General features: G+C 41.7%; 3 protein-coding genes across 18 annotated transcripts in view; 2 read left to right on the top strand and 1 right to left on the bottom strand.

Moving 5' to 3' along the window:
- The window catches only part of VMP1 (vacuole membrane protein 1), a 55,334-nt gene extending 46,237 nt beyond the window's left edge, over window positions 1–9,097 (top strand). For all 8 annotated transcript variants that reach the window (XM_015880470.3, XM_085522008.1, XM_085522007.1 and 5 more), the window contains 2 exons: window positions 6,990–7,092; window positions 8,284–9,097. In XM_015880470.3, coding sequence (XP_015735956.1) covers window positions 6,990–7,092; window positions 8,284–8,427 — 247 coding nt within the window. In that variant the 3' untranslated portion in view covers window positions 8,428–9,097. The remainder of the gene's footprint in view (window positions 1–6,989; window positions 7,093–8,283) is intronic.
- Window positions 9,098–10,002: 905 nt separating this feature from the next.
- Window positions 10,003–25,105, top strand: part of RPS6KB1 (ribosomal protein S6 kinase B1) — a 29,144-nt gene continuing 14,041 nt past the window's right edge. The window contains exon 1 of one of the 2 annotated variants that reach the window (XM_085522001.1): window positions 10,003–10,138. The gene's annotated coding sequence lies outside the window, so the exon portion shown is untranslated. Of the gene's footprint in view, window positions 10,139–23,720; window positions 23,860–25,105 lie in introns of those variants that run through there. The other variant, XM_085522000.1, reaches the window with a different exon arrangement.
- On the bottom strand, window positions 11,277–25,048 carry TUBD1 (tubulin delta 1). 8 transcript variants are annotated; one of them, XR_004309289.2, is made up of 11 exons: window positions 24,925–25,048; window positions 24,506–24,700; window positions 23,715–23,862; window positions 23,103–23,319; window positions 22,260–22,491; window positions 21,332–21,496; window positions 20,527–20,667; window positions 19,830–20,013; window positions 18,679–18,842; window positions 17,350–17,480; window positions 11,277–13,688 (listed from the first exon to the last, which is right to left on the bottom strand). XR_004309289.2 is itself a non-coding variant. In XM_015880468.3 (9 exons), the coding sequence occupies exons 2-9, from the start codon at window positions 24,675–24,677 to the stop codon at window positions 18,740–18,742; spliced, it is 1,362 nt and encodes a 453-aa protein (XP_015735954.2). In that variant the 5' UTR covers window positions 24,678–24,700; window positions 24,864–25,048; the 3' UTR covers window positions 18,456–18,739. The 8 variants fall into 8 exon arrangements, 6 of the variants coding, with proteins under 6 accessions (XP_015735954.2, XP_015735953.2, XP_085378129.1 ...); XR_001558945.3 differs by lacking the exon at window positions 11,277–13,688 and having other exon boundaries at window positions 16,197–17,480; XM_015880468.3 differs by lacking the exons at window positions 11,277–13,688; window positions 17,350–17,480 and having other exon boundaries at window positions 18,456–18,842; window positions 24,864–25,048.

The following is a 25,105-nucleotide window of genomic DNA, read 5'->3' as shown; positions in this document are numbered from 1 at the left end:
GTGGCTCCATCTCTGCGGGATAAACCTCACCCTTTGGGCACAGCTTCCTTGGGGTGAACCCACAGAGCACAAGGGGAGGTGTCACTGCTGCTTTAGGTTCGTGTGGTGCAGTGGTTGAGCTCTCTGTGCAGCAGGAATAGCTGCTGTTTGTAGCAGATCGTTTGCTGATGGTAAAACTCATGTAGCTGACAAATTAATGAAGTTTGGTTTGAAGCCATTAAAATGCATGTAAAAAAAATCAGAATTGCATGCTTGCTGTATTTTAGAAGTTAAATTTTAGTGCTGTGTTCCAGGGGTGAGACATGTAAGCCCTGTTAACACTGCAAAATTCAGTTCAACAAACTCACACCTGGAAAGCTGCCCCAAAATAGCACTTTCTGAAGGGCTTCTTAATCTGATGTTTTTGGGGAACAAATTGTTATGCTCTCCAGTGATGCGGACTGGTGTGAATGATGGCATGTCTTAAAGGGAAAAACATTTCAGTAATGGGTTGTTGAAGCACTGCCTCTGCAAACCACTTTGCTGCTATTTATTGTGCCATAATTCTTTGCTTCACAATTGGATCTCAGTTGATTCTTGTAAGGAGCACCATGTTCCTTCTGTACACGTGGCATTATGGTGACTGACGTAATTGGAAGCTTTGCTTAAGGGTCATTATGTTGTTGTTTCTTTGTCAAAAAATTGTATACAGCACAGATTTAGATGAGTTCTTTAGGATATAAGCAAGGCAAGGAGCTGCAGCGATGGGAAAGGGGCTGCACCAGGGATCAGTTGTCCTGAGGTGGAGAGGTCCTGTTTGTGATTCACACTGTGCCATATGATTCCCCTTCCCATTGAGAGCACAGCTCGGCCAGGTGAGCTCTGCTGCTCCCCAGTGTGTTCCCCACAGCAGATCTGCCAGCCGTGCCTTCCGGCCCCGTGGGCCTTTGTTTTGCATATGCCATAAATTCCATATCCGATGACTATATCCTGTTTTTGTCAAAAGGGTATTTTGAATTACAGTTTCCAATCAGCATTTAAATTAAAACCGGTGTAGTGGGAATCAATGAAAATACCCCAAATTGGCCAAGAACGCGGATAACTGAGCAGTGATTTCAAAATCTCCTGGGCTAAATGCTTCTGGAAGCATATTGCCACACACCTGATGTTTCTTGGGACAATAAAGCAATGGCTTTCCTCCCATGGGTGTATCAGAAACCTGTGGGACCGTGCCCTGTAATACACCCTGCGTACAATAGATCAGCTCTACACACAAAAAAAAAAGGCTTTAGCATCTTGAAAGGGACGCGGATGTAAGGGAAATTTGAGCAGCTTTGGTGTTGAAAACCTTCCAGTGGATCACAGCAGAAGTGTAAGAAGTTTATTTGCAGAAGGCTTGTAGGATTTAGCTCTGAACAAGCAAGGTTTTTTATAAAGCGCGTACAGAAATAGCGCTATATCTTTAAAGTACAACCAGAAGCTGCCTTACAAAGAGCAACATTGAGCAGAGTTAGGAACGAGCCGTTCAAAAATGTTGCAATTCCTATTTTTGCAAGCATTAATTTTAACATAACAGAACGTCCCTAGAAGTGCTTTGCAGACAGCCTTGGTCAGTGCGGGTACCAGAGCGTAGCGCCAGGTAAACGATGTCAAACGTGTAACCATTGCTGCTTAGTAATCTGCAAGAGAAATGTTTTCTTTCTTCTTTTTGTAAAACCAAATGAATGTGCCAAGCAGCCCTTTAACCCCTAAAATGTTTCTCTTGGTCCTGACCGTAAAGGAGATGTATTTCCGCTGTTTCTGAACACTGGATGCAGGTGGCATCTAAGTTTCATCCAGTGTTCTGAAGCTGAAGTGGCAGCAAGGAGCTGGAGCTGAGGTTCCTCCCTCTGTGCTTTTCAAGCCCAGGTTTTGCTGTGTGTGAACGTTCTCTTTGAGCACCTTGGGAGCCTGTCCAGATCTGCTGCAGCACAATCTATCAGGGCTGAGTCAGGCCTGGAGTCTGAGGTCCGCTGTGAGTCACCGCAACAGTGTCCGGGTATTGGTGGAGCCTCAGGGAAATGGATGGTTTAAATACTGTGAGAATCTTTATCAGCACAGGAAATGACAGCTCATTAAAATACTAACCGTTAAGCCTGTTTAGATCACTGTCTGGAAGAACATTAACCATTGAAGGCTCAGATAACTTGCAGGAAGAAAGGTGCTCTATTTGGAGAGCAAAGGCAGTATGCAAATCCATCGGCTTTGGTGATTGTCCACTGCCGCATAAATATTTCCACTGCAATCTATTTTTCAATCATTTATACAATTTTTGAAGAAGTTAATGCCGTATTTGAGCAAAACTTCTGGTTTCTTTGAGGGGAAGAATGGCTGAAGTAACCATATGTGGTGCCTCCTACACAGTGCCTCGGTGCTTTTTGGGATGGATTTTGTGTTCCTACAGGGGAAGGTCAAGCTCGAATCTCTCCTTCAGCTCCCTGCATTCTCCACTGCCACGTCTTTGTAGCAGGAGATATCTCTGGCCTCAGGCCATGCTGCTCGTACAGCAGGATGAGATACCAATGTGTGCATCTCGTGCTGACCGAGCATGCCATGAAATTTCCCTGTTAGCTGGGTTTTCTGTTGTCTTCATTTTGAATTGTAGTGCTGGCATTTCCTAAAAGGCTGTTTTTCCTTAGTGGGATGAGCCCACTTAGCTGAATCTGAGCAAAATGTGACACCACGTTGTGTCTGCAGACCCCAACAGGGCTCAGGCAAGGACAGTGCCCTCCTGGAAGCTGAAGGGTCTGGGAACATCAGCCTTGAGTTTAAGGGGTTTTCCAAATAAAGCTGTGGATCTGATAGATGATCCACCAAGTGGGGTAGTGACTCAGTGCTGCATCACCTTCCCAGTCAGGGCTTTGGGGTTTCAGCCTGGGAACCCAACGCTTTGTTTGCCATGGCTTCAGTCATCATCTCTCTGATTTCCCTTCCACTTATGGAGGGGCTGATTCCAGTCGCTCCTCTGAGCTGCTGAATAGAGTAAGGATTTCAGAACTGAATGCCACTGAAGTCATTATTTACATTTTTAATTTCCATCACAGTAAATGGGGTTTAAGAACTGCTTAATCAGCTGCTTAACCATTTGTGGGCTCTGACAAATGAGAGATTTCACTAATGTTAAAAACAAAACTCACCACGTTAATGTTCTTAAGTGTGAATCTACAGCGGCAATGTTGCTAATTCTAACATTTCCCTTCTGGTAAAGCACAGAGGTGCACACGAGTAGAGACTTAGAGAAGATGAGTGTTCTATATCCTGAGTTTTAGACCCATGGATATTATTGAAATGTTAGCACAGGGATTGAAAATCACAGCGTTGGTACAGAGCTGTACTGCGGCATTTAGCACAGCTCATAATGATCTGTGTGTTCCCAAACTCTGGAGGGATAGGTTGTGAAATCAGCAGCTCGAGTAACCCACACTCTTTAAGATCACTTCAGGAGGAAAATAAGTGTTTCAGAGTGCAAATATCGTGATTAAATGGTTAGAAAGTATTCTTAGTAATACAGAGTTGACTAAAGTCCTGAAGAAGGTAATGATTAGGGTTAAGCTTGCATAGGGGAATGGTTTATGCTCTTGGTTTGGTGCTTATCCCATCTGCATTTGCAAAGCTCTCACCTGTAGTTCAAAAGGCTCTGTTACAAAAATAAAGTCCCTGAAAACCTTTCCCACCCTCCAAACCCAGTGATGTGCCCTTGAGGTTCAAATATTGGTGGTCCTTCTTTTACATTTAAAAGCAGATGAATACATTGCAGAGCAGGCTGTAATAAACACAGCTTTGCTGTTACAGGAGTGGAAGTTTTAGAACTAACTAACTATGGATTTCACAAACGGTGGATAGCAGCTGGGGAAATCAGATCGTTGCTCAGCAAACGATTTCTAGGGAGTGACTTTATCTTTGATTTGAAGTCCTCCAGCAGTTCGATGTTTTTAGCCCTTGAGGAGGGACATGGGTTGGTTACTTCTTTGTTTTGTCGGTGTTTTCTTTTTTGGCAAATAGAGGCTACAAAGTGTGGATCAATTCTGCTGTGCATTTCGGTTCTTTTATTTTCTTGTCCTTTCCTATTATTTATTTGTTCTCGCAGGGAAATGCAAAGAATTCCTTGTAGGTGATTCTGCAGGCAGGGTTATCTCGCAGCGTCTTCCTTCCAGTCAGATGTGTCAGTGCCTGTGGTTCCATTGCCTTCCTGACCACTCGGCAGCTTTTGAAGATGTACTTTAAGGTCTTTGCTAAGTGCTGCAGAATTCTAATGTAAATCTGTTCCTTTGGCATTTGTACCTGCATCTTCCTTCAGTCTAATACCAAAAACTCTGTGCCAAAGTCCCCTCTCTCAGTCCCCTCTCTCCCTCTTTGATGGGAGCTGAGTTTCACTACCTCTGTGAGGGGCACCTCTCATTTCTTAGTATTTAAAATGAAAACGGGGATTCTTTTCTAAAAAGAAATAAGTGAATTCATTCTGAAGCAATCGCTACCCTTTGAATTTTAGAAGATGAATGAGCAAATCACCGAGTTTTATCAAAAGACTGCAAATAACCAAAACTAAGTCACTGAAATGGGAGTTCAGATCTTATTTCTAGAGCCGGGACTGCAGTGTGAGCTGGTTTTCTTGTGCCATTCTGCCTCATTGTATTTGTTATTTGAAATCTATGGTTTGGGGTTTTTTTTTGCCTTTTTTTTGCCTTTTTTTTTTTTTTTTTTTTTTTTTTTTGGCATTTTTTAATATTGAAGCTAACGTGAATGTGCAAAGAAACAAAAGTCCTTATATTCAGGATTTTACAGCTCTTTGAAATCACTCTGATAGAACCAATGTCCCACATTTCACTGTTACTCATGCCCACAAAAGAGAAAATGCTGAATACTTTTAGTGGGGGGAAAAAAGAATTGAAATGGTGGCAATGCACAAAATCCCTCCGAGCCATCCAAGTGGGTTTTATGATTTAGTTCTGTTGTTTAACCTTAATTTGGCACTGATTTGGTTCAGCTTTCCAAAAAAATATGGAGAATTTGACTAACTTGTGTTAATCATTCATCTCTCGCAGCTCTCGTGCTCTCCCTTTCATAATCATGCAAAATGTTAGAAATAAAGTATTACCTTTTAAGATCTTTCCTGAGCTTCCATTTGCAAAAGGAAAGAAACCCTGAGACGTAACCGCTCTTTCCAGCGGTGACTCGTACTGATCGGCGAGTCACTCCGAGAGCGTTTCACTGCAGACACAGTCAGATTCTGAAGGGTGGGTTCCAAAAAGCTGGGATCTGTTTGTAGACGTTGATATGCTCTAAAGCAAAATGTGTCCTCGATGTGCTTTAGTTTCAGTCCTTTCTTTTTGGCTGGAAATGTACCGGCCGGGCGCAACATTTACTCAGCTGTTGGTATTGGCCTATGGTGAATCATGTAGGACACAGTCTTCTTCTGATAAATATGTTTAAAAAGCAATTTGTCCTCTTGGCAAGTGGAGGGAATAGGAATAGAGTGGGGAGAGTGAGCTGTTCTGTTGCTTCACTCTGTGCGTTTTCGTGAGTTTTAAAGGTTAGAAAGCTCTTATTTAAGGATTGGGGTTTAACGTGGAAAATATACACAGTGTCAACATGGGAGGCTGGGGGAAATGGCTGGAGGGGTCGGGGTCCCCCCATCATGTAATTCAGAGAGGAGATGATGGTTTTTAGCCCTGTCTGCGTGTGGCACAGTGAAGCAGATGTTACTGGCTTCTCCCTGAGGTGGTGGTGTAAAGACTCAGAACTGCAGCAGTGAATCATAGGTGACTTTTGTAATGTAGAAGACTATATTGATTTCTTTTATAATTAAAAAAAAAAAAAGAAGAAGAAGCTGATGTTTGGCAGCAGTGGGAGATCTCCCATCTTGGCTGCTATTAGCAGCGTTGGTGTATAGACATGGCTCAGCTTGTGCCTGGCTGTATTACCACCAGTTGCTGCTGGTGGTAATTTCTGCTGTGTAACGTTTAAGCTTTTTTTGTTTGTTTGGTTTTGTTTTTTAAGTGTAATGACAGTTTCTTCTGCTCCTCAATCCTCTTGTTTAATAGTGTGGTGTTCAGATCTGCAGGGAAATCATCGGTGTTGGATGTGGATGGGTGGTAGCGTTAGCAGGTTGGAAGTTGGTGGCTGCTCTGTGCAGCGATAACACCTTTGTGCTTCGGAGAGCCTTCACAGCTCCAAAAACCTCTTGGCAGTCTTTATAATGTGAACATAGGAACAAGGTGTTCAGTAATGTATTGCAGTTTTTGTGCAAGTCATCTGCCATAAAGCATGAAATGATTCAGAACAGGGTTCATAGTTCTCTCTTTGTTCCTTTGTTAATCACTGACCGATGGGAGGAGCCTGCAGAATTTGCTAATGCATTCTTTCTGGATAAGGATGACGCACAGATTGTCCTAATAAGGACTTAGTCTGAGAAAGGGGCCGTCTCCTTTGAGGAGATAGGGGCAAGTCATAGGGCGAGCAGTTTCTTTTTTAACTGAGGGATGACACAAGCACAAGTCATTTCCTTATTAATCGGTTCAAACCAGTTCTTACAGGAACTGCTGGTGATAAATGTGGGACTTCTGAGAAGTCATTCATTTCATTCTCAGCACTACATCAGCACACAGCCCTGGCTGCCCTCTCCCAGGCTTTAAGGAAACTTTGCTCACTGCTTCTTTCTGTGTTACCAACAGTGAATTATCACTGATTCGCTCTGAAATATTTTTCTTTTACAACACTTGGAAGCTCTGGGGAAACACGTCCCTTTCAGAAGTATCAGATTAAAGATAAAATACACTTTATTTTGTGCTTATCTGTTTTCCCAAGCGGCAGAGCCCTTCTGAGCTGGAGCTCAGTTGGAACTTTGTTCTGTTTGGGTCAAGGTGGTAAGTTTTGTTTTGTTTTGTTTTTTAATATGTCTGGTTTTTGTTTTTTGTTTTTTTGTTTTTTCCTCCTCTGTTTTGCCTTGTTCCCTGGGAAAAACTTGGCATCAGTGCTATTCCAAGTATAGGTCCTTCTCTTCAGAAGCCATTTCAAGAATATTTGGAAGCTCAGAGGATAAAACTCCACCACAAATCCGATGGCGGCGCGCCGCAGGTAAGAGCCTTTCAGCCTCCCCCGTGAACTTTTCCTCTCTCTGCCTTTTCCTTGGGTCAGCTTTGCAGGTTTAACTCTTTATTCTTCTTCGCGAAGGGTTTTGTGATGGCACGGGGAAGAGCTGAATATTAATTTAAAGAACAGCTTGGGAATTACTATAAGGGTTTTGTATGTAACTGGGTACAAACTTCCTAAATAACAAAGGAAACAGTAAAATAAGACTGATGGCTCAGCTTGCCTCTCTATTAGTGTGTCTATTTTGAAGGAGAAATAGAAGCAGAAAGTTACGCTTACACAAGAAGTGATGTTAAACTGTGTCATCAGCAGTGCTTGGGAAGGCAGTGGGTTCTGTCACTTAATGACCAATGGGTGACACAGAACCCCCAGAGATCAGTGTCCAAAAGGGAAAGAAAGATGCGGTGTTTGGTGTTGGGATGAAGGGGCAGAAGTACCCTTTCATGCAAAGCAGTGAAAACAAGAGTTTTCAGTGGAGATAGAGCAAGTTTGCAACATGAGCTCCACTCACCCAAAGCCATTAATCTAACTAACTGCTCACTAATTGTCGGAGCTCTTATGTTTCTTGACCCACTTCTTAATAGAAAATAGGTTCAATTAGGGAGAATCAGTCTGGGATAAGTAAATGTTGAGATACCTCCCGTGCACTGATGTGAGTGTTGTGCAGTGCGGTGCTGCCCTCCTTTGACTAAAAGCAGCAGTGAGGAGCAGCAGGGAAACAGAGAGGGACTGTGGAGGTCATTGCATTAACTTTTAGAAGAAGATGAATCTGATACTAATTGGGAGATGCTCAGTTTAGGAAACAAACAGTGTTAACCAGTGACCTTCTTGTTTTCTTTGCAATGAGGAAGGCGGTTGGCAGTCGGGGGTTGTTAATTCCAAACTCTCTGAACAGAGACCAACCAACGCTGGCAATAATACATCACTTCATCAGCACAGGATGGGCAAGCAAGGGTTCATCGTGTGCCCTGCATTGTGGGTGGCAGCCCCCAGTGCCTTGTCTTTCCAGGCACCAAACTCAGCTGTACAGACAGCTTGGTTCCTGTTTTCAATTTGAAGAATTAGTCCTAAAAAGATGTTCAGGTTTTTCTCTTTCACTTACAAAATGGAGAGAACCTTAGTGCTGTCCGCTAATCTCTGTTTTCCTTTGTTCTGTTTTGTCTTTGTCTTCTTCAGGGTGAAAACTGGCTGTCGTGGATGTTTGAAAAATTGGTGATTGTCATGGTTTGTTATTTTATCTTATCTATAATCAACTCCATGGCCCAAAGCTATGCCAAACGGCTGCAACAGAAGATGTACTCCGAAGAGAAAACCAAATGAGCCTGGAAAAAGAACTGGGAACGGGCTTTAGCTGACACAAAAAGTGACGCTTCTTTCCATACATTTAAAATTTGGCATTATTCAAAATGGGGAAAAACTTTTTAACATCAACTTTGAACTAAGGCAGGTCTTTATTTTACTTTGAAAATAATTTGACTATTAGGACAGACGTTTCACTGACAAACTTAGAGGTGTTAAGGTAAGGTATGGATGCTTTATACGTCTGAGTTGTATTATATGGCATGGACAAGGTCATGTTAAATTGTGTTTAACACAGATGTTGTCCATCTGAATTACTTCCAAAACCGATGGTTTAGTATTTCCTCATTTCATTTCAGACTGACCTAAGGGTAACCTTTATTTTGAAGGGCGGCTCTTTTGCTTTTTTTTTTTTTTAACCTTAACTTTCAAGACTATCAAGATGTATATAAATGAATTACAAATTGGGTAAAAACTGTTGCATGTCCCTCGTGGTAAGGTTATTCCATTTGAATTCTCCGGTGTCCCATTGCATTGCACGTGCTCTTGGTTGGAAAAGCCGCCCTTTAATCGTCACGATGTTAGCAGAGATGATTGATGTCAAAATGCTGAAGCTGACGTTTTTTTATTCTGTATATTTAGAATGAAGTTAAGATAAAACTTTATAAAGTCATCTTTGATCATTCCAGAATTTCTTGTGTCAGTCTTTTTAAGCTGTTTCTTTTCCTTTCCCCTTTTGTATGCTGAGTGTCGTTATTAAGCTTTAACCCCTTGGGCTGCATGCTTTACTCATCCTTCCTGCACAGACGGTGCTGAAACCACCCTTTATTCTTTTTTCCCTTTTTCTTAAGAACTTCTTACTTAGCAGAACATAGTAGAAGGCACATTACTGCTCGCTGCTTAAAATAGGCGAGTTCTGCTGTGATTGTTAGCATAAAATCTTGGTCAGTGTTTGCTACTGGTCACAATACTATGAGCTGTGAAGGAGAAGAGAAGGGGGAAGTGTAAAAATTCCAGCTGAACAGAGAATTGGTGTCAAACCCAGCAATCGTATGTGGAGCCATAGAAAACCTCACATTTAGGCTTGAAAATTCAGGCATTTATAAAACATGGCTTTGAATCAGTGTTGCGATTTTAATGTATGTGAAGGTAATCTGTATTAAAACAGATCTCTTCCCTCTTTAGGAGGTAGGCAGCCACACTGCTGCTGCTGTGTATGTATTACTACTTGTGTAATTTTAGAACTATTGGTTCTGATTTTTAGCCTGGGGGGGATTAGGAATTAATTTGACTTTCAATTAGTGTTATCAACAGGTGGCACACAAGCACAAGGGAGGTTTGATTTTGCTCATGCTTGGGTTGTATTTATCCCTGCATTAGATTAGAGCAGATCATGAGCAAGGTGTGAGAATAAGGACTTTGTTCAGTCCTGCCTGAATGTCCTCCTGTGTTGCCAGCCGTCGTGACATCCCCATGGCTGTACCATCCTGTCGGATAGCTTATCAGACTGATGTTGACTGTTGGATCTCATGGCAACAACAGTCGGTAGGCTGTCTGACATTTTGGTATCTCTCATCTGACCGTTCGCTCATCCATCTCCAGCTGTTTTCATTGAACATCAGTGGCGTATCAATGTCTTTCAGTTTTGATGGAAATGAATACACACCAGCCATGCAGTGTGACAAGCTGCATCCGAAGCATCTCTTAAAGCTCCATCTTGGTTGTGTGTCAGGTTTGTAGTGTTTATCTTGTATGCTTCGTGTTTAACTTCAAGCATTATTCAGTTAATGGGGAAGCTATAAATATGGGATTTTCTTAATATAGCTGTGTTTAAATATTTAAAAAAATATTCAAATATTTAAATATTTGAAGCCCTGAGTGCTGGGAGGTAGTTAAAAGCAACAGGAGGGGAGGCAGCATGAGGCCCTTAAAAGCAATAAGGCAGTTCATTTGCCTCTGCTGAGTTTTAAGAGGTGAATAGTTTTTCCGAATTCTTGGCCCTAGCAGCTTTTTCTCTTTTGGGCCCAAATAAGCTCTTGGCCAATTACGTAGCAAAGAACTTGTTCTAATGCAATATACATTCACAAAATAATAATAATAATAATAATAATAATAATAATAATAATAATAATAATAATAATAATAATAATAATAATAAAGTTCTTTTGGGTACTTGCTTTTTTCAGTCTACTAAAAGTTTGATTTTGCACATCGTTATAGCTCATGTCAGCAGCTCGTGGCTGTTTCATTTTCCTTCAGAGTGTCTGGGTTAGTGGAACAGCTGTTTGCAACCTTCCTCGCTTCTGTGCCATTGGTTTTTTTTCTTCCAATTTGCCATTTGTTTGCAGGATGCTGCTGTTTACTTTGCAGTTCCAGTAGTGTCTTAAGGCCTTTTGTAGGAGTCACTGAAGTTAATGCCATGCTGAGAGCACCTTGAGATTGTACTAATAATTAAAAAGGGAGGGAAGAAGCCCCTTGAGCCAATAAACGATGACTTTCTGAATACCCCAGCAGTCTCCTTGTAGTGATGCCTCTTTGCCCATTGATTAGTGAAAAGTCACTGACAGCTTCCCCCCTTCTATTTCAACCTGTTTGCACATTGAAAAGTAAAGTGAGAAATATACAGTTCTTCCTGCCACATTGTACTTGACCACTCCGATGAGCTGTGCCATTGTTTGGAATCTTTCTGAAAGTATTTAACAGAGGAACTGCTTGTTCTCCTTCCTTCTACCTTTTCAGCAAAGGGAGATAACAAGGTTTGGTAAGAGGTAGTACAAGGTAAGGTTGTGCAAATGGAGAGTGCTGTGTTTGCTTACATAAACAAGTAACAGATTGCTTGTCTTCATTCCAGCTTGATTGTTTCTTTTTTTGTGTATTGAATTTGGTTACACTGTGAAATTTGTTATCTCAAGTGTTCTATGGTGAGTGTGAAGGTAGAAGGTGTGTTTGCAGTGCATTTTTTGGCTACAAAAAGGCCCCAGAGCCTTTCACATCTCATCTGGACGCGTTTTGCTGCCTTAACCCACAGGTCTGTCAGGAATACCTTTAGCTGTGTGCTGGAAGCAGTTGATCACAGAGTTTGATATGGGTTAGGCCCAAAGTGAGCTCTGTTTGCTAAGAGCAACAGCCTCAGTAGCTTCACTATGCTCTATCTAATGGATAAGTTGAAGAGGTCACACTGCTCCATGCTAAATGGAATCACCAGTCCCACACTGCTCCATCACAGTGAACTTGGAACTGCTCCATCTGCAGTTCCCTACCTCCATCCCAGTGTCCCACTGGTTCCCAGTAATGCAGCAAGCTGAGCTCGCCTTGCTGCTGCTTGTGCTGACAGACACCTGCCACTGATACTTGAGGGGCTCAGTGCTGTTCCTCAGTGTTCGCCTCTGCTGTGTTTTGGGGTTTTGTTATTTAATTCATTAGAATCAGCTTCCTCGTCGATCCAAGCAGCACTAATTGCAAGCAAGAACACTGAAGATCATTACATGGTTATCAAGCACAAACATGAATGGTAGTGAACAAAGTGTATTGTGGGTGTAAAAATAAGTGGTGGCAGGGGTTGGTCCTGAAGGTAAAAAATAATGGCAGTTGTCTTTGAAGCACATGGTTAAAAAATACTTCATCATCAGCAGTCGAAGGTTGAATGTAGTCATGCACGAGGTAATGGAAATGGCTCATCTGGGATTGTGAGTTCTGAGGGTGGTTCTGAGGGTCCTGGAGCAGCAGAAGGAGAAAACCTCCCGACAGTGACTCCTTCTACCAATGTGATTATGGGACTGCAGCACTGAGGGCAGTGTGAGGGGAGGATGGGGGTCTGGTCCAGGGTAGGGTTTGTTGCTGAAACCTCTCTGGGAAACGGAGTGAAGCGATCGCTTTCTGTGTGGAACACCCCCAATGCCCCCTGAATCAGACAGAGAGTAGAGATTTGCCTGTGTTCTTTGCAAACTCATTTTTAAAGGGATTGTGCAGAATCTTCCTTGTCCTGCTGTGACTTTCGGAGTTCACGTGTGTCATTGAGGGCAGAGCTGCAGTCTCACATTTCTTCTAATGTTTGGCTTGGTGGCTACATGCACTCAGCATTCATAAGAGGCAGCTGTTTGGTCACAGTGTGAGCAGGAGAAGTGTCAGAACCCAAGCCAGTGAGAGGAGCTCAGATGTAGAAATGGTCATCAACGTCCAGAAAACCATCTGCCCTTCCAACTAAAAGCAGGTAGGAAAGGCCCAGCAGTCTGTGATGGGCTTTGGGAATGCACTAGGAATTCAGCACGATGGTATTTTGGTCAAACATGCCGCAGGCAGCTCTGTGTTGGGCAGTAGGCTGTCGGGCTCTGAAGTTCTGTATATTCACTGCTGGTGAGGTTCAGTTGTTTGAAAAATACACGTGAACCTGTTAAACAGGCTGTGCTTTGTTTTAGTTTGCCTTTCACGTCGCTCTTTAATCTGCTGGAGGGGTTTTTATTACTGATCACTTAAGGAATGATTCACAGCATTGACTACATGAGCATTAAATCAAAGGTCGCTTCGCTCCAAACCCCATTTAAGCTGTTCAGATACGGATATGTAAGTGTGTGGCACCTCCCATGTTTCAGGGGGGTTGCTCCCCCCTTAATTGCTCCAGTTTCCCAAGAAGCTGAAATGTGATTCCCAGCCAATTGGCAATAAGGAAATGAACTGCTATTTCCTGGTGAAAGGCAAAAACAGTAGATTATGTAAAGTAATCTTTAAGTAGATAGGGCTTGTCAGCTCTGTGTGTTGTTCCTGCTCTGATAACTGCTCCACTCCACACCTGCCTCCTGATGGCCCCAGAAACTGCTGTTCAGTCCATGTAAGAAGTACAGATTGATGTCTTGCATTCTCCTCCTGCTTGAGAGATACTCTGTCCTTAACACCGTTGATTTAAGTCATAATCTGCTTTTTGTTTCCCGGTGCCATTGGTGTAGCGTGCCTCATTTCACTGTCCTTGCTATAATGGAGAATCACACCTGTCTGAAAGATATCTGAGATCAAGAAGAACTGTGAAATCCCTTTCTCTTTAAGCTGGAAATCTCCTGTGCTGTCTTTTGGCAGTAGGGTTAGTCTGTGACAGAGAGATGGCCGTTCTGATTGAGTAATGAAGGTGCTGGTGTTGATGGCAGACTGATGCTCACTCCTGGTGAGGACGATGGCTCTTTGCTCAGTCTTTGCCCATCATGCTCAGCACTCTGTACAAGTCGAGGTTTGGCTCTTGAGTGGAGATTTCTTCAGTTTGAGAGATCCCACATGGAGGTGTAATTTCAGGTTTCCTTTGTTGATGAAAAATAAGCTACTTTGTCATAGGATGCATTTGATTCACATCTATTTATATATATTTATATATATAATAAGACTTTACCATGAAAATACTGACTATGGAGGCCGTCTTAGAGAGGAAAATAGTGTGATAAAGTGAATTAAGGTCTCACAGGGAGGGACGTGATTTACAGCATCAAATATCTGCATGTATACATCTGTGGACCTGGTGACTCGGTCGTATTGGAGCTGCTCCATGTGGGGTGAGAAGGAAAGAAGTGTCCCAACGTTCTCTTTGGAAGTGGTAGAAACACAGCGATCCCACAGCATTCTTACATGGGAGTTTGTAGTGAACCCAGTATTGTTCAGAGCTGTCTGGATAGTGGCAGCTCTGAACTGTTGCCTGGCTCTGTTTGTTCTTTACTGAGGCTGCCACAATGACTCTACCGCTGCCCCTGCCAACCAAGAATTATGGAGTCAGTGTTTCATTACACCTTCAGTGTGTGGAATGAGGCTGCTTTCCATTTGGCTCCTTGGGTGGTGCACTGCTCAAGTGCTCCGGTCACTGATCTGTTACATGTAGGAGCCTGCTGGGCAAAGGCTCAAATTAAATCATGTCATCTGACCACAGTTACACCATTCTCAGGCAACTGAAGTGCACTCATGTGAGCCTTTGAATAAACATTACACCGTACGTGTAATCAAATAGGTACAATAATTGCTTCTGGGGAATTTGCTCATTTAAGTGCACATATACTTTTTACAGTGACATTTGCTTCTCATCATATATCATTAGTGAAGGGAGCTCACAGCTTCCTGAAGTGAGACTAGAAATGTTGAGAGGAGTCTTGGTCAAGAGAAAGTCCTCATTTTTCTTATTTTTCTATCTGATAGAACCTTTTTCCGTTGCTAATCTCTTACCCCTAACCATCTCCAGCCTCTTCCAGCTTACTCTGTATCATTGGCAATAACGTTTGTTTGAAACACCACTCGATGTGCAGCTGTTGGTGCTTCTGGGAAGGGGTTAAGTATGTTCTGCTGATTCATGGAGGTGGGTGACTCATTACCCACCCGGACAGAGGGGAAGTGGCTGTCTGGAAGGAGAGGATTCATACAATGTGTGCTCAGAAGGGGCCATTGTGAACATCCAGTTTGACTGAAAGAACCGGAAAGGCTCCACAATTAAAATTTAGGATTATTAGCTCTGCACCCAGGCGGGTTAAAGTCTGTTGGAGTGTCCAGGCTGTGCTGCTGGCTTGAGGAAGAAGCCTACACTGGAATTTGGTGCACTGGTAAAGGTGTGGCTGGGGTGCCCTTGAAAGCAGTAGAGGAATGGCAGCACCTCCACTCTTTTTGAAGCCTTTTGAAATACAGTAGATCTGTGAATCACATTGCTGGTGGCTGTTGTTCAGTTTTAAAGCAGTGTCCGGCAAATCTCAGGCTTCCTTAGAGTATTCTTTGACATCCGAGAGTACTTCCTTTAGGATGTTTGGGTTGTCATTTCATAGCACTTATACTGAATTTATTAACAAATGCCATAGGAAATGAATGATTCATTCAATACCTTTTTCACCCTAACATTTCCCAGTCATGTACCAGCTGCTAGTTTGCACACAACTTCCTTTTTTCATGTTGGCAGAATTCTGGTCTTTGTGGAAACTACAAGTTTTTGCCCTTAATCTAGAATTGTTCGTGTTGCTAACTCCATGCTGGTAAGTCCCTAAGAGTTCGCTTTCATTGTTCATATCCTTTCTTTGCTGCTATGGAGTCTTACTTTACAAGCAAGTTGGAATAAATTGCATCAGTGCCTTGTCATGGGCCAGTCACTGTCTTTAAAGTACTTGCAACTTAGGTCCTGTTTTTCCAGGTGACCAAATAAAGTTATCCTGTTCACTCAGTATTTCTGCTATAGTTAGTCCTTGAGTCAACTTCCAGGGGACCTGCACCTGCCCATGACAACAAACAATAGTGAGATTTGATGCATTGTTCCTTGGTTCATGGACTTCCTGTGGGTAGTTTGCCTAAAAGCAGTGGGGTCAGGGCCACTGGTGCTGCCATCCCTCAGTTCACCATTGCCTTGGGATGGCCTTTGATCTATCTTGCTCATTTCAGCTGCTAATGAAGCAGCAGCCCTCTGCCAGGCTCAGGCTCTCATTTACACAACTAATTTTCTCCACAAACAATAATAAAGAATTCACCACCTTCTAATACAATTTGAGATGATGTACATTTGAGAATAGTTATTCACTTCCTGCCACTTGACCCTCTGCTCTCCACATCCTGGGGAAAAAAATAGAGGAATTCAGCCACAGATGAAAAAATGAAGGCTTAGTTTGGGAGAGGGTGTAAGTCTCAAAACTGAGGTCAGCAGCAAAAAACACTGACAGGAAAAGACCTGGAGGAGCTGAAAATAATTCCTCCAGTGAAATCAAAGTGATTGTAGGAGCTAATACAATGGTTACGGTTCTGTTTTTACCTTCAGTTTTTGTAGCTTCAAGAAATCTGCATTGTCAGCATTCAAAATTTGACTGGCATCTTGTTAAGCAGCAATGAACTTAGTGGTATAACTCTGCCATTAAACATAAACCAAAACTCAAATATGTTATGTTGTTAACTGAAAGTGACATATTCCATTAAAGAATAGATGCAGCTGTAAGGGATGGGTGAATGGCTCTGTGGCATTTGTGGCTTCAGTAAGTGCTGCTGCATTTGCTTCATGCTTGGAATTGTAAATACACAGACATAATGCGGTGTTATTTCTGCAAGTTACTTATATAGCAGTACAGTAACATACCGCTCTCTTCCTTGTTGCTAAGAGGTTTTACTGTCGTGGCTTTTTAAAAGCTAACTTGTAACAGTGTCAAAATGAGGAAGAATGTCCATCCCTGGGACCCAGTCACTGGAGTTACCTGTTTTCATTTCTGACACTGGAAGAAATCTTTAGTCTGACAGCAGTATCTGTAGCTAACACTAGGGAAAATGATTTCTACCTTTGCTAAGTATCCTGTGTCTTTTGAAGGAGGGAAGAAGGAGAACCTCACTGTTTTTGCTTTCCTGACCCTTTGCTCTTTGCAAACTTGAACTGCCCGAGCTGGTTCTCTTGATGTTTTGTGCAATCTTTCCTCCATTTTCTTGTGTGAGAATACCTGCCCAGCTTAATGGTTCAATTAACAAAAACATAACACCAGAAAATCCCTTTTGATCGTAACAGTCCCCAGTCTCTGAGCTGACAGGGAGTAATTTAGTGAAAAAAATACTAAATAATCAGCTATATGTGGTTTTAAATGTAGTATATCTGGATAGTTGAACCATGATTATTGTGCCCTCCTTTTGAGAAGGAATACCCAAAACAGGAATTAAAGCAGCTGATTGAGAAGAGAAGGTAAAGCGAGGTAAGTTGTACTGTGTACTGTGGTCTGTAAGAATAGTGTCAAAATGTGTTGTCATACACATCAAGCATCTTTTAATATGAAAAGTCACTTGAGTGCATTTACCCCACCTGCTTTTTTTGTCTTCCCTCCTGAAACTTTTTTTTCTGAAAGCATTAGGGATTAACATTGTTTATCTATAAACTCCCATGACAGGTATCAGAATCTGTTATGGCTTGCATTGAAACTACAGCCATGACAGTGTTCAGCTGTTGCTGCTTCTGTATTTGAACAATTGTGAACTTACCCCAGTACTTTCTCCACAGTCAGTTGTACAGTTACTTGGATTGTGTCAGATGTATTTGCCTTTCCAGATCTCATGCTTGAGCTACTTTGAACAGCTGTTCCTGGATGGATTTTAGTGCTTCTGTTCCTGACCTGTACAAAAATGAAAAGGTAAATGAAACCAGGAAAGGAGGTATAGGTAAGAGCAGTGTGCAGTGTCTGCTGTTCTCTGAATGAAGCCCAGCAGAATTAAAAGGGCATTTCTGCATTTACTGCTGTGTTAAGTCACTGAAAATTTAAAATCTAGATTAGAATTTCTAACAGGGCAAGGCTTCTGTGCAGGCCATGTTGCAAATGTCCTTAACGTATTTACTGTTCTATGTGTTTGCTCATCTTTTAGTTAGAAGCTCAGAAGCCTGGAGTGAACTAGGTTTAATAGCCTTAAACTGAAACTGTGATCGGTCCACTTTTCAAAGGAAAAGTCCTTGAGATTGATCTGTTTGGGTTTTTTTTCGGAGTGCTTTTTGGTCACTTTTGTTCCTGTACCTGGCTGCTGTGTTTGCAGGCTGCAGCTTCACTGTGGCACCACCTTGTGGTCGTGGTAACATTTGTCGGGAAATTAAAAGGCATAGTTCTTAAATTTTGGAATTACGTAACATTGCAATGTAATCCATCTGTAATCTAACAGCAGTTCTCCTCTCAAATCTTTTTAAGTACTGAAAAATAGATTTAAGAAAGAACACTTGTTTGCTCTCCTAAAAAAGGAATTTTTTAAGAGCAGGAGTTGCAGTTTTCTCTGTAAATGAATGGAATCTCTAATGTAACTGGAAGATACCAAGAAAATGAAGACCCCTGTTCACAGGTGCTTTGTTGAGGTGTTTTTTTCATCCCAGATGGTTCAGAACCTCCAGTGTTTTGTCAAGGTATGACCCTTAAAGTAGAATTTAAGCCCTACTTTGCTTTAAAGCACCGTGTGGCAGACTGTTTTCTCTTGAATGATACCCAAATAGAGTTTGAATTAATAATTCTGATAGTGTGTGCTTTTATCAATATTAAAGCATCCCAGGGCAAAGTGTTAGCATGAAAAATTGGAACTGGGGGAACTCTAGGAATGCCTAGAGAGAAGCCTTTTTGTATAGAAATTCTTTATTAAAAATATGCAAGCTCTGAAAATCACATTCAAAAATTAAGCTACAGATATCAGCTGTTTTGGAAAACAGCCACTAAATCTGTTTAATAAGAATAGTATCCATACATATAAACATACTCAGTTCTCATCTAGTTTGATTCTGACACGTGCATGCCCTGCTCACAAGATTAACAAGTAGATGTACTCCAGTAATTTATATACTTGATAGCTGATGGAAGGCCTTCCAGTGCTGGGCTCTTTCAGGAAGAAACCATTTCCAAAATCAGAGGTTGGTGTAACTGGAGATAACTTGTTCCAGAGCTGTGAAACTGTCCAAAAAATTCTCCTCTTCAATTCCAAAGTTGGTGTACTGGTGAACATAGGCTCTGTGTGTCCAAGTCACAACAGAAAAACAGACAAGACGTTAGAAAACTATGAAGAATCTGATACATTCAATTAGACCCTATAATTGCCAAATTCAAATAGATTTTGGTTTTCACCCCATAACCATGCTGGTTAGGTTTTACCTTGCTCTCTTGAACTCGTTCTGTAATTCATACTTACTGATAAATCATGACTTCTTTCTAATAGCATTTGTTACTTTGTATATTGTTTAATAAGACAGAATTGCATGTTAAAAAATACAGCTAACTGGGAAATGGAAGGAGCTGTGATGATTAAATGAGAAAAGTAATTTATAAAGTTGAGATGCAAAGCCTAAACCTGTGTGTACAGGATAGCTTGCTTCCCATCAGTGCTGTTTTTGGCAGCAGGTGGTAAAAATAGGAACACTGCTAGTAGATGCAGTATTTCTCCTTTGACTTTTAACCACCAAATTCCTGTTTATCAGGTATCTGCTGTGACACCCAGTAACCTTGGTGGGTTCATGGCGACCAAGTAAAGAAGCAATCATTTTCTAGATTTCTTGACTCTAATGTGGAGCCTGAGTAAACACAGAAATCCCCTCAGAGTTTTTGAACTGAGCTAAGGACTTGTTTCCTGGAATGTAAAGCACGTCTGTATATAATTTAGAAACTGTATGATCAGTAAAAGAGTTTTTATATATTATTTTTAGAATGGGCAATCTGGAATGCACAAAGTTTAGGGAGCTAGAATACTGAGAAAATGGCCAAATTGACAGCCCTAGAATGTGTGGTATTGCTAATCCACAGAAAATAAGCACTGTTCTGTGCAAGGTAAGCACTTTGCCATCATGTTTCAAGTAAAAAAATGTTTCTGCTGAAGTGTGGGAATGGTATTCATGCTCATTCACTATTACTTTGCTGAAAAAGAGACCTTTCTCTGCAGTGATTTTGCTACCACTGAAGATAATGTCAGCTATAAAGGAAATGAACAGAATTATTTTCACTTACTTGGAAGCAAACATATTCCAAGCTTTTCCTACAACATTGTCAAGGGGTTTCAGCAGGAACTGGCTATTGCTAACCAGAGAAGCAGACTTTTCATACTTATTAAATGCTCTTGGGGTTTTCCATGCATTAAAAGCATCCTGAGGATTTAGCCATGAAGTATATAATGAGGGATCTTGGAAACTTCCTGTAGCAGAAATAAGATAAATGTAAATATTGTGATAAATGTAAAACTACAAGGTCTTGCATCTTGATCTCATTAGTCTCATGTGACCTAATCAGTGCTCAGTGGATCAGTTCAGCCCTTGAGAGAAGTCTGCAGACTGGTCAGCCTGCTTCAAATGTACTGAATGTTTGAAACAGTTATACTACCTAGGAGTGTACTCTACTGTCAGTACTTCCTATGTGAGGTATGCTTGTCATTCCAGAAGCAGCAAAATATATTTTCAGACAATATTCCTAAGAATTCTACTGTATAAACACACTTCAGTCTCTTTGTCCTTCCCTACAGCTCTTCAGTTAATATAGAAGTCTTAGCTGTAAATACAGCAGTCCTAACTAATTACACATTAAAATCCTTCTAGAGGTAATACTGACTTTATTAGTCAAGTATGTGACCTTGTTTTATTTTCACTTTCATGCAAAGAAAACAGTTGAGATGAGAAACAAATGACTGAGTTGTTGTGCTCTTCCTTCTCACCTAAGTCTACACTGTGCGTATCTTTTCCTCGCAGGATGACCAGGTTGGCAATGGAAGTATTGAAATGCAGCAGCTTGTTTATGGAATGACTGGAGGAGATGGAGGAGCCTGGACATGGCGGCCGTACTTGCCAATTGATACCTACAAGATTTTTGCAAACAAGATATAAAACAAAGTTAATGTTTCATAAAATATGGATTCAGACTAAGTCTGTGTCCCTAGCTGAGTTCACACTAGGGTTTGTAGTTTCTGAATGTTGGCTAAGCAGTAATTACACAATTCTAAGAGGAAAATCAAGCTTGGCCAGCAGTGTTTTCCTGGTAGTCACTAATCTTAGCAGAGAAATTGATACTTTTTTTTCTATAGTTAGCAATCTGCCAGCCCATTCTTTGCATACGTGGAAGCTTTGCTGAATTCTCAATGTAAATGATATCGGAAAGCTGAGCATATGATTTTTATTAGTAGGTGTACCAAGAAAAAGCATAGCAAAACAAATGATTCAAAGAATGTTCCAAATTGAATCATGTAAATTAAGTGCACGACCAAAAACTGTCGTTTTGCATATTTTCAATAGTTATAATTAACTGAGATGTCTGGGAGCAAAAACATGAGCAAGCCAAGAGTGGCAGCTGAGTGAATAGTGCAGAAGCAGCTGGCTATGTGGAGGCAAATTCCTGCTGTCTGAGGGCAGCAGCTTGCTTCTGAACAGAGCGACTGAAGTCAGTGAGCACCACAAAACAGTAAGCTTTATTTCAGCTGTAAAGAGGGATACTTAAAGAGTGATGGATGAATGAGTGCTTCTTACCTTCCTCCATTTTAGCGTTAGCAATGAGCATTTGCCTCAGATGTTTGAGGAGCCCAGGCCAACTGAATGTGCTATATGCGAGGGAGTTTTCAGGCATCTGAGGTATGTTACGGAGACCCAACATCTTGAATTCAGGGTGTGGAACTAACGTCTCCATTAAGTCTCCTGAAAAATAAATAGAAATGACAGATACTCAAGTTTGATAGAAATATTGCATAGGCTACTTAAAAAAGGAGAAGAGCATGAGGAATTTTAGAGAGATCTAGTAACTTAAGGTAAGAAAGCAGAATATGTACAGATTAACAAATACACAGACGCATCTGACAAAATGCAAAGATTTACAACCTGCCACTGAGTTTCATACAAGCAAGTTAACAGCTCTTATTTTCCAATTTAGACTTGTCCTCCTTTGAGTCTGACTCAAATCTTAAAGACCTTCTATACTTCTGAAGAGATGGAAAGGAAAATGAGAGCTTCATTTTACAAGCAGATTCTTGGCAAGCCAGTTGCTTGTTGCTACCAAGTCGCATGCTAGTGTGTCTTCTGAGCTAAACACAAAACTAGCGTTTTGTTTGTACAAACTTCTAATGTTAAATGTTAAAACTCAGTCTAAAATTACTGCCTGGCAGAAATTTCCTCTGAAAGGTAAGTAAGTACAAGGGGGGTAGTCATTTGAAAAAGGAGGAACATGAGTCTTTTGGTAAAGAATGAAACCAGAAGCTGGGTGTCTATTTTTGACTCTGTTATAAAATTAGGGTTGAATTACTAACTTAGTCTTTTGCTTTCCTATCTTTTTTTACCATCTTAAGCCTTGGGTTATATCCAAATACTTGAGTAAAAGAGACTGAAGAACTTAAATTTCCAAAAATGAAATGATTACAGAAAGATGTGTGAGAAAGCCTTAAGTATCTATAGTACAGTTAGATACCTAAGGGGTTTCTGCTGTAGTGTAAGCCAGATTCTGCTGTGTGAGCAGGCTGGAAAACACTCCCCAGTTGATGTGCAATGACTTGATTTACATCCCTGAAGGAGATGTGTTTAATATGCATCAGCTGAGCACAGATCTTGTGGATGACATCATTTTCATGAACAAGAAGAGCATCTGATGACTGATACAGATGTGACAGAGTCAAAACAGAGTTGTAGTTTTGAACAATGACCTGGAAAAAGGAAAAAGAAAACCAAACAAATGAGAGTCAAACCACTTGATCTCTTTCTACATTTTAATATATTACTCTGGCTACTGTCATTTACTCAGTTGTGTTTAAGGAAGTGATTCATTTTCTTTGCCAAAGGGCAGAATAAGGTCAGGAGCTGGCACAGTTTTTTCATGGAAATGGAGCAAGACCTATGAAAATCATGTTACTCATCTCAGTTCAGAATGAAACCTGTCTAGGAACTGATTGCCATGCTCTGATACTGTCATAACAGGAGATTTCTAGATAGCTAGTAGAGCTTCTCATGAAACTGCATTATACCATAGTGCTTTTATAAGTAGATTTTAAATGTTTTCTTACAAGCTTGAGATATCCATGATTTTTAGATAATCATTTGGATTTTTTAATGAAACAACACATACCAAATATGAGGCAAACAAATTGCTTTGCATCACATTGAACGTTCAAAGAATAAAGTGTTTCTCTTTTCTAGATTATTTCAGTTGCAGATATTTTGTTTTACTCATAAAAAGCAAACAGTTTATTTAAGTTTCCTGTCCTCTGTGATCACAATTGTAATCTTGCAAAATATCTCTGGGAAAAATGACATTCACCTCACCAGTGCCATAGGGCCAGATAACGTGGTTTAGTATAAACGAGGTTGGAAAAGCATCTCTTAAACACTGAGTCACAAACGCTCCTAGGCCAGAACCTGTACCACCAGCCATGCTCATTATTGTGAAAAATCCACTGAGTCGATCACATTTCTCTACTTCTTTTTGTATCAGATTCATGATTACTTCTTTGTTTCTAGGCCCATGAACAGAGTAACTGTAGAATAAAGAAAAAAAAATTGCAGGTGATGTAGAGGCAGTAAGGTCAGCCTATTTATAAAGGCGACTTTTATTTGTATTATGGATATAACCTGGCATTGTGTCACTCATTCTACTTGGAGTAAATAATCCTCAACTGTGGCATTTATTTTGCAAAAGAGCTGTTTATAACCTATTGTTAAACATATTCTAAGCCATTACATTTTCCCTGTAAATACCAATTTCAGTTTACAAAAAGCAGCATAGTAATGTTGCTGCTGTATGTACTGTTTCTCTACCTTAAGTTGTTAAACAATGTTTCCCATACAGCTGCAACAGTATCACTCCTAGAGAGCACAGACAGTTCATATCCCCTGCACTTCTGCTAGTGAAGCTGGAAATGATGATTCATACCCATTTGCCCAGTTGTTCCCGGACCCTTGTTTCTGACAGAAGTGTGACTGATCATCGTATTTCCAGTGGCCAGACCGGGCAGCTATTGATAAAGTTTGGCTGATTACTTTAGGTTCCATGTCAACAAGCACAGCCCGGGCAACAGGTACTGTATGGGGAAGAGAAATGAAACTAAGTGCTGATATAACAACTAGTTTATGTGAGATAGACAGACTTGCATCATGGCCCAACTTGTATTCCATCCACCCACATAAGCTCAACTAGAACAGAAAACAGGATGTGGCAATGTCCTGGATTTCTAGAGAACCACGGATAATACTAAAGATAGATCCAAGTAACAGGGACATGGATATTTTGGGAAAGAAACGTCTCAATTTGTTTGATAACACTAGATTCAAACAGTCCAGGCCCTACTCAGCGGTGCTATCTGCCTACAGCAGGAAAAGCAGATGTTTGGAAGGGCAGATCATTTATGCATACACGTCCTGTTTCCAGCTCTGTTACTGGCAGATGTGCTCTGTGGCCTCAGGCACTCTACCAGCTATGACTTTGCTTCTGTAGTTGTAAGCAGTGTCAGGAAGGCAGAAGGTTGGGACAGTTCTTCCAGACTGAAGGTAGAACTTGGATGGTGTCAGTACCAGGCAGGAAACCAGACCCTCTGTGGGACACAGAACACCTAAAGGCTGAACCCTCTATGGGACACAGAACACCTAAAGGCTGTACCCTCTGTGGGACACAGAACACCTAAAGGCTGTATCCTCTGTGGGACACAGAACACCTAAAGGCTGTACCTCCAGACTCTGCCTCGCTGAAAAACCGTTCTGTACAGGCATGGTGGTAGGCTTCGTTCTCCTTCTTGGAACACAATCCATGCGTGCCACGGACATCACCACAGATGGTGTTAAACACCTCCTGACCTATTTGGTTACCACACTGCCCAAGCTGGACTGTGACTATTGACATTCTAATTCACCTCGTGTTTGGCCCTAAAAAAAAGAAAAGCACGATGGGGGGTTAAAAACCCGATGTTACAAAGGTTCTCTCCCCGCGCAGGCCGCTCCCGCCACCCTGGCGCTGACAGGGCCCCTCACAGCGCCGCGATCTCCCGCCCGCTCCCCACAGCCGCCATATTGTCGGGCCGCCCCTCACGTCTCTCGGCCGCCCTTCCCCTCCCAGCTCCTTCCTCCTCGCCGTTCCCTCCCTCCCCGACCTCCCATCAGGTCGATGCCGGCTCAGGGGGTGGGTTGGGCGGGTTCCACACACTATGGCCCCTCCTCAGGGCTGACGAACCCCCTGCCCGCCGCGCCTCACTGGGGGCAGCCCGCAGTGCGCATGCTCAGAGGGAACTCGGCGCAGTTCGGGCACAAGCGTCGGGCTGCGGCGCTTCACGG

Source organism: Coturnix japonica, chromosome 22 (assembly GCF_054131305.1).
Source record: "Coturnix japonica strain WE chromosome 22, WE-NBRP24, whole genome shotgun sequence".
In the NCBI taxonomy this organism is placed as follows: Eukaryota; Metazoa; Chordata; class Aves; order Galliformes; family Phasianidae; genus Coturnix; species Coturnix japonica.
This window is presented reverse-complemented; position numbering and strand designations above follow the sequence as displayed.